General features: G+C 38.2%; 1 protein-coding gene across 1 annotated transcript in view; it reads right to left on the bottom strand.

The window, feature by feature from the left end:
* Positions 1–17,330, bottom strand: part of TRHDE (thyrotropin releasing hormone degrading enzyme) — a 209,677-nt gene that overhangs the window by 73,223 nt on the left and 119,124 nt on the right. Inside the window, exons 8-9 of the mRNA XM_038153062.1 lie at positions 5,480–5,545; positions 2,871–3,058 (exon numbers count right to left, since the gene is read on the bottom strand). Coding sequence (XP_038008990.1) covers positions 2,871–3,058; positions 5,480–5,545 — 254 coding nt within the window. The remainder of the gene's footprint in view (positions 1–2,870; positions 3,059–5,479; positions 5,546–17,330) is intronic.

Raw genomic sequence — 17,330 nt, 5'->3', positions numbered from 1 at the left:
CTTTAGTGAAAGTTGATGGACGATTTTTGAAAGGTGAATGGCATAGGTTTTCCCTTTTGCTAAATATATATAGTTTCTGTTCTTTTGGTATTTATACTTATGTAACATGACTTTCAAATAACTTCAACTGGGAAGTGGCAAATTAGCTCTGTCTGCTAACCAGCTGGAGTAAACAAACCATCTGTAAAGCTTTCCTTGAGCAAGGGGTTTCTTTTCTGTTTGTGCTGAAAAGGAAATGGAAACATAGAAAAAAACAATCCAAAGGGGGAAGAGACCTGCCAAAGGAGATACATATATGTATTGTACTGCCTGTTAGGATATTAAATTCCTGGCAGGGCTCACGTGGATATCTTTCCCTGTGCTCTCTCTAGCATTAATCTTATTTCCAATGTCTAGAAACAAGAATAGTAATTAAATCTGTGAACAAAATCTCCTAAGAAACCCAGCAGAATTTGCACTGGTGGTATTGCCCTGGCCATTCCACATATGACAACACACAGTTTGAATTACAAATTAATGTCATGTATGAAAATAAAATTAAGTCTAATTCTCATCTGTACTGGGTTTGCATGGCAAGGTTTTGGTGTGTTACAGGGGTGGCTTCTGTGAGAAGCTTACAGAAGCTTCCCCCATGTTCAGCAAAGCCAATGCCAGCCCCAGGAGAGACCCACTGCTGGCCAAGGCCAAGCCCCATCAGTCACTGTGGTAGCACTTCTGAGCTAACATGGGGAAAAAACTGCTGGAAAAGAGCAGTTGGAGAAAGGAGAATATGCAAGAGAAACAGCCCTCCAGACACCAAGGTCAGTGCAGAAGGAGGGGCAGGAGGTGCTCCAGGCACTGGAGCAGAGATCTCCCTGCAGCCCATGGTGCAGGATGTGACCCTCCAGTCCATGGAGATCCAGGGAGGAACAGAGATCCAACTGTAGCCTGTGGATGACCCCACACTGGAGCTACCTGTTCCTGAAGGACTGCACCCTGAGGGAGGGACCCACACTGGAGTAGTTTGTGAAGAACTGCATCCAGTGGGAAAGACTCATGGAGCAGTTTGTGGAGGACTGTCTCCTTTGGGGGGACCCCACGCTGTAGCAAAAGCCCTCCACCTGAGGAGGAAGGAGTGGCAGAGACATGTGATGAACTGACCACAGCTCCATTTTTGCTCCCCTGCACTGCTGGGGGCAACGAGGTAGAGAAAATCAGGAGTGAAGTTAAGCCTGGAAAGAGGGAGAGGTACAGGGAAAGTGTTTTAAGATTTTTGTTTATTTATGCAGTACCTTTCTCTGATTTGATTGGTAATAATTTCCCCGTGCCCACACCCTCCAACTTGAGTCTGTTTTTCCTATGATGGTACCTGCTGAGTGATTTCTCCCTGTCCTTAATTCATGAGTCTTTCATCATATTTGCTCTCCCCAGCTCAGCTGGGGCAGGCAGTTATAGAGCAGCTTTGTTGGGCACCTGGCATCCAGCCAGGTCAATTCACCATATCACCCTGGTATCTTTTACACACCCAGTAGTCTTTACTCACACATTACAGTAACAGTTACTTCAATCAATATTGAATACCTTGAAAATCTATTTTTTAAAGTCTCTACAATACTTAGAAAGCTTAACATATCTGTTTTAGTAAATTAAAAAAAATAATTGCTGTTCTGAGTAGTAAAATCCACTCACATTACATTACACATATATAAAATTGCACAAAAGAAATTTTCAAGAGAGGAAGGGAGAATTTCTCCCCTGCTGCACTGAGCTGTGAGTCATGAACACTCCCAATAGTCCACATTCAGTTGTTTAATCTCTTTTTCACAAAGGAACTAATTTCAGCCCAGAATTTAGACAGATGCTTAATACCCTGTTAGGTTGCTCCAATACAGCCAGAAAAACAACTATTTATTCTGTGTCATGTTTGAGTTCCTAGTATTCATGTTCTAAAAAAAGATAATGAACTTCTAAACACTTTCCAGTAAATGTTACTATTATTTTAGGCCTTCCTCAACAGGAAAATTCTACAAGCTCCAGATATGTCAATCAAAATTTTGTATTAAATTTTACTTTTAAACCATTTAAATCTACTGGACAAACACAGAATATTCCAGTGAATATTCATGCTTTCACACTGAGCATGAACAGGTCAACATAGAAACTTCAAAGGCCATCTTGAAATTCTCTAGCATCAACTAGCAACAGCTATTCTTGGCCTTAAAATATGATGCCAAAACTGCTTGAAACAATGAGGATTTCCCAGGATCAGATAGGAATGTTAGCTTGTTTTTGGGATGAAAGAAGCATATAGAGTCAGCTGGGAGCAGGAACAAAACAATCTAATAAGTGGAAAAGGGGTAGAGACAGAGATGCTGATTTCAGCCAGTGTAACAGTTCCTATAGGACCAGTTCAGCTGCCTCCAAAAATGAAAGAGCTAGAAACCCCTGCCTTCTACAGAGATCCAGTTCAGCTCCTGACTCCTTCCCAAGTCAAGCAAGGTCTGTAGCTGACATATATTTATGTCTGCCTTCTCAGTGTATGAGTGTTGAGAGGTCCACTCCAAAGAACTTCTTAAGAACTATCAGACGTTCCAATCACATTCCAAATGGCTTCATGGAATGTGACAAAATCAAAAGAAAAGGGGAGGAAATAGATGAATGATGCAAGACACTGACACAGAGAATTGTCAGGATGCAATTGGGCATTTTTTTTCCAATTCTTTTCATTAGCCTCAACTTTACTACAGTTGAAATTAAAGTATCACCACATGCTGTTGATCCCAAGCAAAGCTCAGATTTCTAAAAAAAAATTTGCATAAAAATACACATATAAAGTACTTACTGAAAAAACTACAGCACCTTGAAAGATAGTAATTGAGAAATACAAGTACCTGTTGTCCCCACGGGCAGGATCCTTGGGTTTAGTATCACTATCATAAACAAAACGCTCTTGGGAGATGACTATGATGTTGTCTGTAGTTTCATTTCCCAAGATAGTGATAACAGGATAACCCATCTGTAGTGTCCACTGATCCATTACCTCTTGGATATTTACAGATTTTCCAACCCTTTTTAAAGCCTTGGGAAAAAAGAGAAAAGTTTCAATACACTGAAGCAGTATCAATATGTAAAACCTTTTTGTTTTTGTCCCCAGGATCAAAACTGTTTTGGAGGGTAAACTAACCATCACACATGTATGCAGATACACACACACACACAGAGTTACACCCAACACACACACACTACATAATTGAACTTAAGGCTCTGTGTATCTTAAAAATAAATGTTGAGTAATCTTAACAGAGAGGAGAGTGACAGTCAGAAAGTCATGTCTTCCACATCATTCAAGTACTTCTGCTGAAACAGAAGAAATAACCTGCTTTACAGGATTTTAACAAGAGCCACAGAAATACTGGGTAGCTATTCTTAACCAGCTATGGTTAAAAAAGACACAATGTTAGATGATCTAGGCACCCACAATAAGGCATATTTGAAGGGCCTTAATTTCTAAAAATACAGGGCTTCTCTGTTCTGAAAATCAAAAAGACTAGTTATTTGAAAATACTGTCCCTTATGTCCAAAGTGAGGCTATGTATACCAAGATATCCCCTGCTGCTTCATAAACTGCACCTGTTAGAACACATGGAGGAATAATGTGTTCATATTTGATTCCATATGTCAATAAAAATGCTGTTTTACAAGTAGAATTTTATCTGAAACACAAAGAGATACTATAGCATCGTGGGAGATGAGACTGAATATGAGGAGAAAGAGGCATCATTTGCTCTTCAGCGACGGACATGCTCCTAGCTGTCGAACAGTCCAAGATCACAGACTGAGCAGCCCCTCATGAATACAAGCAGAAGATGTCCTCAGAACTCAAGCTGCAGTTGCACTGCCTTAGGAATAAAGAGGCTGGCAAGAAATGCATTTACAACTGAGGCAAACAATTATTAGCTGCAACAGTAGATATGAGCATACAGTATAGCTTATAGTGGTTATGGACCAAAATACAGTCTCATTTTTGTTCCACTTCATTAGCTGCAGATTCTGCTGTTCTTTCAAGACAACATTCATTCCTCTGACCTCCCATCACCCAGAACTGTCCCAGAGGCTTTAACAGAGGAAGGAAAGAAAGATTTCTTGTGGTGACATTCAGCTACAGATTAAGACACAGATTTAAAAGCCTGACTGTACGTTACTTGTCTCAACTCTCATTAGCAGTCAGTACAGACATAGGACTTGGTCCAGTTGCCCCCATGTAGGTGAATAATGGCAGTTGACCTTTACCTGCCACTCCAGAAGAGCAGAGATTTCTTCATATATCTTATGCTAAATTGGTTAGACACACCTGAATGTCTTAAACATCCTACTGCACCTAATCTGGCACTAGTTGCCTATATTTCAACAATTATCTCAAGTCTCTAGTCAACAGTCAGTGGCTCAGGCTTATTATAAAATAATCATGTAGTGGCTAGCCAACTGTATTACTCTCTAAGCTCTGCTGACTACATTGACTAGATTTCTGGGACTCCAGTTTTTCCTGTTCACTAGTGTCAAATGACATGTCCTAAAATATTTAATGCATTCTTTCAGAACCATTTTATCTACAACAGACGTGCTTCTCACATGGCAGCTGGAAGCCAGGTAGGATAAATAAAGGTAAAAGCTATTAGAAGTCTGTGAATCAGCAACTGAAGACTCAGTGACAAGAACAGGATCTTGGACACCTAGTATATACCTTCTTGGCTAGATGTCTTACCTCCAGCTAAATCCTAGTTTTGGCATCAATAGCTAAAACTAGATTGTCATGTTTTGTATGGCTTGAACTGGTACTTGTGCCAAAACTCTCTGACTGTACTCCACATTGCCCTCCACTCAGTCTATTTCTGGGAAGACTCAGACAAGCTCAGACTAGTCCCATAGGGGAGAAATTCAGGGACACTTTGCTCATCTTACAAATGATGAGTGATTGTGGAACACTAGACTAGGTTCTAGAACTCAAGGCAAGCCTGGATATATAAGTCTCTACAGCATGCCAAATATTACAGCAAATAGTTCTCTGTTTACATCATACTTTGAAGCTTCAATATTTTTGTTCTTCACAAAAATCTTAACTCCATACAAAATCACAAACACATGTGATGGAAATGCCAAAGCTCAGCATTTTCATGTGCTTTTCAGCTTATGGGTCTCAGTGTGGCCACTGAAGACACTGATAGATTCCAAGAAGTATCTTTCACTGCACATCAGTGACATAGCACATGCAGGGAATATATTCTAACATAACAAAGAACAGAAATGCTGCAGAACTGATATTTTTAATATGGTTGCCTAGTTTGCCACTAAGTTAACTCAAATGGAATTTCTTTGCATCAGTTTTGGTATTTGCTCTGTGGTTTGAAGATCTCAATATGCACTATTCAATCCTGATCTCACCAAGAAAAACACCATAGCAAATTCCTATTTGTCCCTTAGTGCAATAGATTAAAGCATTTACCTTTGACAATGTGTTCCAAAGATCATTTCTGGCTGCATTGCCGTACTTGTGAATAGTTAAATAGTCCTACAGAAATAAAATAAAAATAAAAATCAGTATTAAAATGCATAGGCCAAACAACTAGAGCTGTGCATCACTGTTATAAGGAGTTAAAGCACATCAATTTTTGCATTTGTTAGAAATCTAGAAATATACAATATGTTCACCTAAGGGAATAAATAGTTTCTTAAGCTACTTTACAATGCATAAATTGTTGCTAAAAATTTCATTTACAACATTAAATGCTCTTACTTTTTTGTGGAAGTCATTATATTAGCTAAATACCTTTATATATCTTTATATATATATTTTATATATATATTATATATATTTACTTATTTATTTATTTGTTTGTTTGTTTATTTAGAATGCATGTCTAATCTTGGGAAAGGTTCCTAGGTAATTCTCAGCAATGAAAGGACAAGCTGCTGAAACACAGTTCCAGGTGCTGTTTTAACAGGTCATTCTGCTTTGTCTAGTGTCAAAAATTTGTGCACTTGGGTGACAGTTGGATTCATTACAGGAGATTTAACTGAGCAACAGTCCATCTGAACTCCAAACTCTTATCTAGGGAGATCCTGGCCCTTCAGTGTCAAAATACATCATCCTGGCAACTAGGACTGCAACAGGTTATCACAAAGGCTCTCCACAACAGGGAGCAGTGGAGGACATGTGACAGGAATCCAACTCCAAGCTTGTGCACAGGAACCTACATGTGTGTTTTCAAGCCACCTGTGACTCAGAGTCTGAGGAGGTTGCAAACTGAATGCTTTCACTTATTCCACCACAGTTTCAATAACTGAAGGTCCATTCTTCTCCCATAACAATCAGAAAGATAATTCCCAATAAGCTTCCATCATATTACAATAACTTTCAAAATTAATAGTTTAAGCATATTACCAGCTTGAGTCTATGTCTTTCAAGCATGAAATAGTTGCTTTTTAAAATGATTTCTGGAGAGACAACACTGTTGTTTCCCACTATCCAGTGTCCCTTGACAACAGTTCATTCAGTTACAAAAGTGAAATTCAGCACTGATTATTTGAATAACATACATTTCAAGCATTTGATTGGGAGAATTAAGTGAAAAACACAGATTAGAGGTTGCACATCAACTGGTTCTCCTGCAATTGAATTTCTACCATCTTCACTTTACACAATGGTAGAAGACAAACACTAATTTACTGCACAATGAAAAACCAGGACAAATTTGCTGACTGTGTTATCTGTGCTTTGTGTGAAGTAAGATACTTTGGGAATAATTAGTATTTGGAAAGCAAATTTTCTGATACACAAATTGTAGCACCTGTGACAGATTTAGCTTTTGTCAGCCAACTTATAGTGAAACAAACAACAACTCCCATTTAATCACAGACTAAGAAGGCTAAATGAGAACACTGACTCTTTAAATGCAGGGCTGAGTCTTAACAATGTCATGGGACTAACTCAGAAGAAAGACAATTTATACAGGCTGCCTCTATAGCACACTGTGCTTCCATTTTGTCTAAAAATACAGAATCATTTAAGTCACAGTGAAACATTCAATAGCTTCCAAGGCTAAAGAAGCTGAATTGCAAATTAGAAAGCTAAAATAGGAATAAACAGAAGTGGGACAAGGTAAATAAATAACAACAGATATATGATCCACATTTTAAGCAATACTAGAAAATGCTGCATATATTGGTCCTTCTGAGAGATGCTGTTAGAATCATTACAGAGGAAAATAAAATGGGTGGAACACTTGAGGACTTCATCCAGGCAATAATCTTGTTTACCAATCTACCATTAGGCATTATATTTGACTTTTACATTTTGTGTTCAGAAAGACTGCAGAGATTAAATGCTTCTGCCTTTTCTTTTGGGTTTGGTTTTTTCAGTTTTTTCCCTCCCAACACATAGATTGGGAGGTTTAAATGTGGCTTGTCACTCAGTTAAAAATTTATTATCCTCCAATCTAACACGCATAGCTCACAAGAAAAACAAAAGCAATCCTAACCTTTACCATGAAATAAGAATATACAATAAGAAACACAATGTCTTGGTACGATCCTTGTACCATACAGCCTAATCATCAATTTTGTCATTATTTCATGAAAGTTGCATCAAGAGCATAAACACAACATAAAACTAGGAGTGTTATCAAACACATGCACAAATAGCATCCTAAGTGACAGTGTGTATCAACCTAGGCTTTCAGTAGTAAATCGACATTGCAACTTCAAATCTGAGAGTGCTTTCCAGAGGCACAAGAGCAAAAGGCTTCTGAACCAGGTTCCATCAAATATCCTTTTATTCATATCCTCATATATTTTTTTTCAACAATAACCAGTAGCAAACACCTGGAAACAGGATAAAACTAAATTGTGGTACCTCCCACAATTATTCTTCCATCATCCAACACTTCACAGCACCAGAAATCCTAAGCAGATTAGTATCCTTGCATTTAATAGTTATCTTCTGTGAATTCAGCTGGTTGCTTTCTGAACAAATCAGCATTTGCAACACCTTATGAAAAAGCATTTCTCACTTCAGTGATCTGTTGTGTGATACCTGTTCCAAATACTTGCCTGTCTGCTGGTTTCATCTGCTGCTTCCTACTTCTAGCATTAGAAGACACAGTGCATTACTGCTCCCCACCTCACTCTCCTCAGGCCACTCATGTTTTTACAGATCTTTATGGAATGTGTACACCTTTTATATTGAGAACTCTGCCAGACCCAACCACTCCCAGCTCTGCTGCAAAGTTATACTGCCACCCCAGCTGCTGACTCCAAAGGTAGTTTGGATAGTTTCTGACCCTGCCTGAATTTTCATTACCAGATGATGAGCCTCACTTCCTCTTCCATTGACAGGCATTCAGCTTAAAAAGGAAAAGACATATCAGCATCAAATACATATCAGGAAATAGTAAAATAGGAGCCAAAGATCTATACATACCCTGCTTGTCTATTCTAATATAATCCATTTTTCCTCCTGGGGACTTGTATCTTAAGCATGCTTAAGCATGTCTTAAGCAGCTTGCAGAGGGGCAGAATACATGCTCTCATTCACTGCAATTCTCCAGGGCTGGAGTATTAGCCACCCTTTTGCCTGTACATTTAGTAGAAAAACCAAAGCAAACAGAACAGAGATGCAAGCCACAGAACAGAAAAGGAGGATGACACTGAAAACACAGCTGTCTGAATCTAAGCTGTGCTCAGCACAGCTCCAAAGGAGGCAAAGTGACTTAAAGCCACTTATTCATAAACACATATGCCCAAAACCATCTGGCTGCAAGGCTGCTTCCCATCATAAACTTGCAAGTCTATCACTGACAAAAGCTGTTCCATTGACTGGAGTATGCTGGAGCATGAAGATATGCATTAGCCACCTTCCTGTCAGCTATAGCCCTACAGTGTATGTGAGCACAAAAGATGGCATACAAACGTCTTTAACAACTCAAGACTCAAGAGTGCTCTTCTACAACTCTTCCATTCTCCTTCACTGTAATGCCGCCTCTAAAGTTTTTCATTGTCATGGAGAAAGTAGGAAGAGTTCACAGACCCTAGGGCACTGTCACACAACATGAAAATTAATCAAAAACACACACCCAGAAGTAATCAGTTGGGTTTACATTTTCAGCACGCATCCTCTTGTAATATTCTTCCTAATATTTTCACTTTAAAACATGAAGCCACTCTTTGCCAAAAAGAATAATGGAATGTGATCCATTCACCCCTACCAATAAAAAATTAATCAGAAAATGCAGTTTTCTAACATGCTTTGACAAGTCTTAACATTAAGTAAAGAAAGAAATAAATAAACAACTAAATATCCTGACTCTGTGATACCATGAAAACAAAGTCCATTTATTGCACAACCAAAACATAAGATCCTTCCAAACATCCCAACAGATTTAGACTACAGTATAATGTGTTATCAAACAGTAATCTTAATCCCCTCCAAAAAAAGAATTAAAAGGCTCAATGCTTTTGAAATTATTTCTTGTAAACTGGAGAAGATATCTTGAACAGTAGTAGGAACAGTGAAAAATGCTAAAAGATTTTGAAAGATGGTTTCAGTAATGCTGTACTGATTAAGCTTTCAGACTTTTTATTGTATTAGATATTTTTAAGAAAAGGAGATTATTTAAAAGGGAAAAGTCTTTCATTTCTTTGCAACACTGCCTATTAACTAAGCCTCTTGGTTATAAAATAAATGAACTACCCCACTATCCAAACATGATAATGCTTACAACTAACAAAAGGTAGTGACTGATAAATACCAAAAAGTTAAGCAAGTGTAAAGGAGGAGTAAGTCTCCAAACATGTGCCTTACTTTCAGGGGAGATTTTACATCTATAAACAGAACCTGAAATATCAATTCTAGCACTAAACTCCTTTCTCAGTTAATCTGTATGAAGTTGATTGCTCAGCTGAAGGAACAGCTCCAGACTTACATGAGTGATGCTGAGATCTGAAACAGATTGAAATTGAGTAACTTCATTTTTCTCCTAAAGATAACTGGAAAATTCCACTACATGAGGGAGGAAAATGTAGCAAACTATTTTAATCTCCAATTTTTGGGCCTATGTTTCTCCTTTCTCAAGGCTCAGCTAAAACAGACCTGCCTCTACCTCCCTTTTTTGTATTTCATTCCTACTCCTCAGTACACATCCTCCTCCCTTTGGCCTACAATATGTTCATGTTCAGTGGTTTTATACATGACTGCTGTATATCACTGAAGATTTAACACTACAAATAAAAACATTTACTTCAGGTAGAAATCAGGCTCTAGGGCTCCAGGTATCAAATCCAGTGTGTTTGTTTTCCTAGAAATTTATATACCTAATCTTAAACCAACAGACACCATCTGACAGAGGCTGACTCTAACATGCCACTTTTTCCTCCCCTCCTTCACACTGCTAACATCAAATCTGCTGTCACATATTATCTTAACACTGTCTAACATTCAAATAAAAAAGCTTGGGCGAGGGTCAAAGAGTAGTGCACATGGTCGCAAAGGGGAGCGACAAACAATAGGGAGTGAGAACCAGTGGTAAAGGACTACCAGCAAGCTACAAATCTCTGAAGATTCCCATAAGAGAGGAAGACTACTGAATAGAAAAGGAAAATAGAAAACTACTTTTGCAGTATTTTCCAGCTTTACAACAGACTAATCCTGAAGGAACAGCCCTAAGGAAGAGAAGCTATCACCCTCCCGGCTGGGCAGTCAGCCAAGCAACAAAGGAGTAGGTAAATTCACCTTACTGGTCATGGTCAACACTGTGTAAGGCAAATTAGTTGGGGGTTAACTCTATTTGTGTCAAGAATTAATTTGTACCAGTGAGTCAAACTGCAGAGCTACCTCCAAACTGAAAGAACAGCTGTTATCAGACCAGTTGTCAAAGCACTACTGCAATGCCAGCTAAGGAAAAAACTGGAAAACAGGTTTTTCCTGGACAAGTAAGCCAAACAACTGCTTCACTTTCTACATCGTTTTACTAGAAGTGCCCGAAATTGCTTTCAGGCAGTCTAGTAAGAAACTGCCAACACACAAAATACACTAGAGTCATAGAATATATTTTCATCATTGTTTCTACCAGAGGATCAAAAATGCTGATTTTCTTCCTATACTTTAATCTATAACTGCATTAAAATGTTCTTCGTACGAAAAATAAAGTTACTCAAAAGTCAAGAATTTAACTAACTAAAAAACCTTAAAATAACAAAAAACTTAAAATAACAAACAGGCAGCATCAAAATTATATTGAAATAGCAAGCACATAAGGAGTATAAGGTAATCCCTGCAGATAGCAGGCCTATGTAGATAGATCTTACCTAGTATTAAATTATCACATCTGTTACAGTCACAGCATCAAATGCATTCCTGTATCTGCCTTGAGCTACAGTTTGATAATACTTCAGTGGTACAGCCAGACTAAGCAGGTCCCACAACCTTTGCTGTTCCTTGGACCCATACCTCTGTTTCTGATGCTACTTTGCAGACTAGACCTCAGAAATATCCCATAAAGGAGAGAATCTAACATTCCCCACTAAGGGCACCCTTCCTTCCTTGATCAAGTTTACCAAGGAGGACTCCAAACTCTTCCACTGGTATAAATGAAGTGGTGTTGGGTGGGCATGAATGGAGGAGAACAAGCAGCTGGAGGCAGCATTGAGGACAACACAACAGTGGTTTCCTAAGCCTGTCCAAGTATGTGCCAAGTATAATGAAAGAGACTTGACAGAAAGATAAACAGTGGTGATTTCAGAATATAGCTCCGAGAAAGATTATCACTGCATCACATTTAAGGGGAACAAAATTTCATTTTGAAGTGTATTTCTCTAAAAGTGATGCTCAAATGTTCTTTTCAAATGTTTAAGTAACAATTGGTAGTGTCATTTCTCATCAATAAGCTAATTTTTACAGTGCATTAGTTAACCTTTGTTAGAAATTATGTGTGGACACTGCATTCAAAAATGAAGTAGACTAAACTCACAAGCTTAAAATAATAATAAAAACACTTATCATAAATCAAAGAAAGGAAATAACACTTAACTTCAGTTTTTAAAGTGTCCACATGGGGCTACCATGAGGTTTAACTAATCTAATTATAATTCCCTCTTTCTACAGCTTTGAATGAACTTTTGTGTTACTCTATTTAAAATGTCTACTACCAGGAGCTTCTTAGGTAGCTTCTAGTTCAAACTCACAAATAGGTAAAAAGAAGTTTAAAAACAAGCCCAGAAGGTGTGCAAGATACTTCAAAGCCATCATACAAAAATTCACTTCAGCTGTGTTTTGCCTTCTCTTTGGGTTACTATTCCAGTGAACACATAAAATCCTAGGAAAGAAACTCGGTGGAATTCTATCACTGTACGCCAGCTGAAATTCCAGCCCTTAATTTCTAAAAGGTGCATTTAGACTTTTTTCACGTACAACAGTGATATAATGCTGACAAACCAGCAGCAACTGGAAAATATCCAGTCAACATGTAATATCTACAATTAAATCATTATGTCTAAACAGCAAGCTATAACTACTAATCAGAAAGAGTGAAACTGGAAGCACACATGGAAATAAATCTTAATTTTCTCTGGAGCCAATGATGCTGAATGGGCCACATAATTATAGCATTTTACTTTGTCCTTTTTCCTTTGTAATTCATGATACTCCCATTGATGCTAACAATAATCAGATCAGCAGAACCAACATTTCTGGCATTATAAGGGTCAATGGGAGTTTTAGCATTGATTTTGCAGGAGAAAAATTAGGGCAATGTTGAGAGTATCTCATCCATGGTATTAGAAATATAACATCCATTTAGAGGATCCAGACAGGACCTGTGCCCTGTTATATGCAGGCTGAGATACAGGAGAAGCCAGTAAAAGAAGCCGGCAAGAGCCATCATTAAGTCAATGGGATTGCTTTCTTTGCTCTACGCACTGCTTGTTGATAAGAAACCAGTACTGTAAATTAGAAATAAGCCAACTAAAATCAACATGGCCCATTGTTTTCATTCCAACACAAGAAAAGAAGAAAAACATCAAGAGACTGTAAGGAACTAAATTTTACAATAAATAATCTTCTGTACTGCAACTCTATGAACCCAATGTAAATGGGGCATCTAAAATCACTTAAAAATCTGTATTACAACAAATTTACGGCTACTTTAAAATATATCCTGCTTTGCTGAGAATCCTTGTTAAAATATCAGAAATATTAAATTGAGAGGTTTATTTCTCTTGTAAAATTCAATTTCACCTTTTAGCTATGAATATGAAGAGCAGGGCAGCTCCATTTTGAAACACAGCAGCAGCAGTTGCAGTGTGGTGGCAAAGCAGTTTGCAAGCAAAGTCTAAAGGGAACAGTTAGAAGGACTGCAAATTTAGTGCATGGCAGAGTCTGATGGCATCTGCTGTGCAGTGAGAAACCTGCTAGTATGTGAAGCTTAGCCTTAAAGAAAAATGTATTTTATGTATTATTTGGTAGCAGTACTAAAATACTGAGCTAAGGATAAATTCTACAGAAATAAAGCACTCTCTGAAATTGAACTGCATATATTTGACTGAATTTGTACATTCCTTTAATTCTGCCTTGTCTGGTTGTATAATATACTTTAATCTAAAACCACACATTGCTCAAAAAAGATATTCTTAGTGCACACACACAAAAAAAAAAAAATGGAAAGTTTTCCAGAGATATTTAGACGGCACCTGCTAATTGTGACAGGTTGGCTGCTCATTCCTCTGCATCAGCTTGAACTGTGCCCAAGAATTGCTAACCAGGCAAAAAAATCTCTGCTGTATTTTCTGTAACAATTTTCTCTATATGACACCAGACTTGGAAAGAAGTTATTGCTACTTATTATGAATAGGTGTCCATAAACCACTCAAGAAAACTTACTGCAAGCATGTCACCATGTCTAGATCATAAGGACCTGCAACACTTGTACATTAACAGTGAATAACAGATAGAGAAGCAATGAACAAATGTTTCTCATTGTGCAAAACACCTTTACACAATTCAGTCCCTAGAGCTGCACCTTTATTTTTTCCAAAATGAAGACACCTTAAAATCATTAGCCCTTACATCTGGTGATATGTGTATCAACCTAGACACAGTAACTTAGCTTTAAATGCATGTAGGGAAAGGAAAAGAAAGAGGAAGGGGAAGAGAAAAAGGAGGAGGAAGAGAAGAAAGACATGGTAAAGGAGATGAGAAAGTTTTCACAACAGCATGTTTTGTCCAGAACAGATTCAGGATTTTTTTTTCTGAATGTCCTCTACTAGACTGAAGTAGATTGATCTATCTATTTAATTTCCAATATATATAATGTGTTAACTAGGAGTTCAGTCCTGCAGTATTTGTTCTGAAAATATCCCCACTGACTTCTAAAGAGCTAATGGAAATTCTGATTGCATAAGAGCAGCAAAATCACACACAAAATGCTTCCCTTCCAGTGCCCTGTAAAATCCACCGAGCTGCCTCGTAGCAACAGAGGTAAGGTTGGAACTGAGCTGCTATCAGGAAAATAGTGTAATTCTATCCCAAAAGAAAACATTTTTGTAAATAGCTGCTGAGCCTGCTGACATTATCTGGAAATTCATACCTATCACTCTTTTTCTTAATAATTCCTGTAATAAAAATGAAGGAGAAAACAGTCATAACTGAATTTCATATGCAACAAAAAGAAGTTCACTGAAGGCACACCAACGTAATAACTATGCAGTATCTGTAACATGACTGACTCTAACATTGCCATAAAGGGCAATGCTGTCCTGAGAAAACAAGCTCAGTTTATACACAGTGTGTATACTAATTGTTTTTCTTTTTGTAAAAGCTTTATGAGCAGAGCAAAGTAACATTTTATCCTAGCTGAAGTCAACACCATGACTTCCTCCTAATGAAGGCAATACCATCCAAAACCTGGCTCTAAACCCAGGCACTGGGGACACTGTTGACTTTTGAGGTTCAGCAGCAGCTACCCTCACCACATTTTATGTTCCTTGCTGCAACCTCCAATGTGGGCAAAGTGTAACTGTGTCAACTGAAATCCTGTCTTCAAAGAGTCCATCTTAGACTGAATTCTTCTCCAAAATTTTAGTCAACACCAGAAAGTACTGTAAAATATCACATTTAACTTTTTTTTTTTTTTTTTTTTTTTTTTTTTTTTTTTTTTTTTTTTTTTTTAATCAGTGTGTCCTTTCCTCTGCTGTCCCCATGAACTGGAGCACAGCTCTGAAGCTCAGAAGGAAAATGATCTTGTTTCAGGAAAATACTTTTTCCTAGCACTGATCACTTTTAGATATCCCAGCAGCAATAGAGACCCTCTCCCTGCACCGACAGCTCACAGCTGCTTAAGCTCAGAGGGAGACTCAGGCCCTGAAGCAGAAAGCAGAGCCCATGTCTCCCTTCTCCTGGCAGCCCCCAAGAACTGGGGAAGAAAACTGTCTGATCCAAAGGCTCCAGGAACACAAAGCAGAGCAGAAAGATGGAAAGGGGATAATATAACCAAACAGGAATATTCTGCTAATGCACCATTTCAGGAAGAAGCTCCCTTTGCAGAGCACCAATGTTATATGGGGCAAAAACCACCAGCACATTTGATGTGTGGCTGCTAAAATTGTGGGTGCCTTATGTTCAGCCTTGCCAAAGTTCTGCTTTCAAAAAGGTAATAGTTAAACTGTAGAACTGTAGATAAACGAAATACCCTCACTTGCTCTGTAGATCAGTTTGCTGCACACCAGGACAGCACTGTGGTCTCATTTGTAGCAGAGCTGGACTCTGTGACTGATCCTGATGTGACATCTGTTCTGAATATATTAAGTGGTTTATAATGCTAACCATTTTAACAGAATATCTTCTTGAGTTCCAAAATAGATATCCAAATTTCATGGCTCTTTTTCATTTTACTCACAGTGGTCCAATTTCCCTTCGGATGTACAGGCACTCCATTCTCATTAATCTCTTTAAAGAAATATTAGTTGAATGATCACCATTTTCTGGAGGCCGACCTTGGTGTCTTCACAGGCAGAGCAGCAGCCACACAGTTGATAATGATGCCAGTGGAAGCTGTGCTTTGAACACATAAACTCTTCTGATCCCTAAGTGCTAAGACTTGGGAGTTTTTCATACTTCACACCCATGTAAATTTTAACTTCAATTTCTCTGTGCCTAGATCTCCACCTTCGCACCATGCCTTTGTTCCCCTTGAGGCTTCTGTCCTTTGTATTAACTGTTGGTGATGCACCCTGATACCACACTGGATGACATTTAAGAAAATTGAATGTAGCAATTAGGAACTGGGCTAGAAAGCAAATTAAAAGTGTATGAAGAATAACAGTTCAGTTAGCATGGTCCACCTTGTGAACTGAATCAGACATTGTCCTACGCAGAAAACACTGGGTACTCGCATAATTGGAAAACCTGGTAAAGGTGCACACACAGGGGGGAAAAAAAAAGAATGGAAAAATAAAATTAACTTTAGCATTTCTCAAAAACTTTACATTTAAATTATGCAACTTCAAACACAATTTTCCTTTAAGCATTAGCATTTTGCTACACACAGTACACTCAAATACTCTTGGAGTTAGAGGAAGAATTTCCATTTTTGGAGTGATACCTAAGTCTGGCCCTTACTATGCCATAAGTCTTGAACATTTTCAAAGGAAAAAGATATTGTGACATGACAACTTATGGAAGTTTCTTATGCAAGAAACTGACCTACTGTCTTTTACTGACCTATGTAAGTCAAAGTGGAAAAAGCTATAGGAATTCAGTCCATAACGCTGAATTCATTTAACAAATGTCAACTTAACTCCAGAGTGATGTAAATTAGAAGCAAAAGAAATGCTGAGGGGGGAAAAGGTGAAAGATGCTAACAATCTCATATGATTTGCACTGTATAGGATGTCAGCTCCTATGAGACTTCCTATGATTTCTGAAGTCCTCCCTTTAACATGCTGTAAGACTCTGTCCGAAACTTCTCTCATCTGCCTCATGACTCTCGGACCACCAAAGATCCTGTTGACAGTTGACAATTCTCAGATAAAGGGATTGGTAGCAACTGCCTCAGACAGTTAATTGCCAGAACATCCATGGTGATACTTTGATGTTCACTAAGGTCATACACTCTGCTTTTCTAAACCAGAGGAGGTGGGTGCAGAATCAGCTGAAAAGTACTTTACTCAACATCTAGTAAATGCACCAGCTGCAACATCAGAGTACTGCAGATGTAAAGATGCTCCTCCTGGGTGGCAAAAGTTACATCCTTTGACTGAGCAAAAGAAGACTCCATGTAGTTCCATGCGCATTGTTGATCTGAAGG

This window comes from Motacilla alba, chromosome 1A (assembly GCF_015832195.1).
Source record: "Motacilla alba alba isolate MOTALB_02 chromosome 1A, Motacilla_alba_V1.0_pri, whole genome shotgun sequence".
NCBI classification, from domain to species: Eukaryota; Metazoa; Chordata; class Aves; order Passeriformes; family Motacillidae; genus Motacilla; species Motacilla alba.
This window is presented reverse-complemented; position numbering and strand designations above follow the sequence as displayed.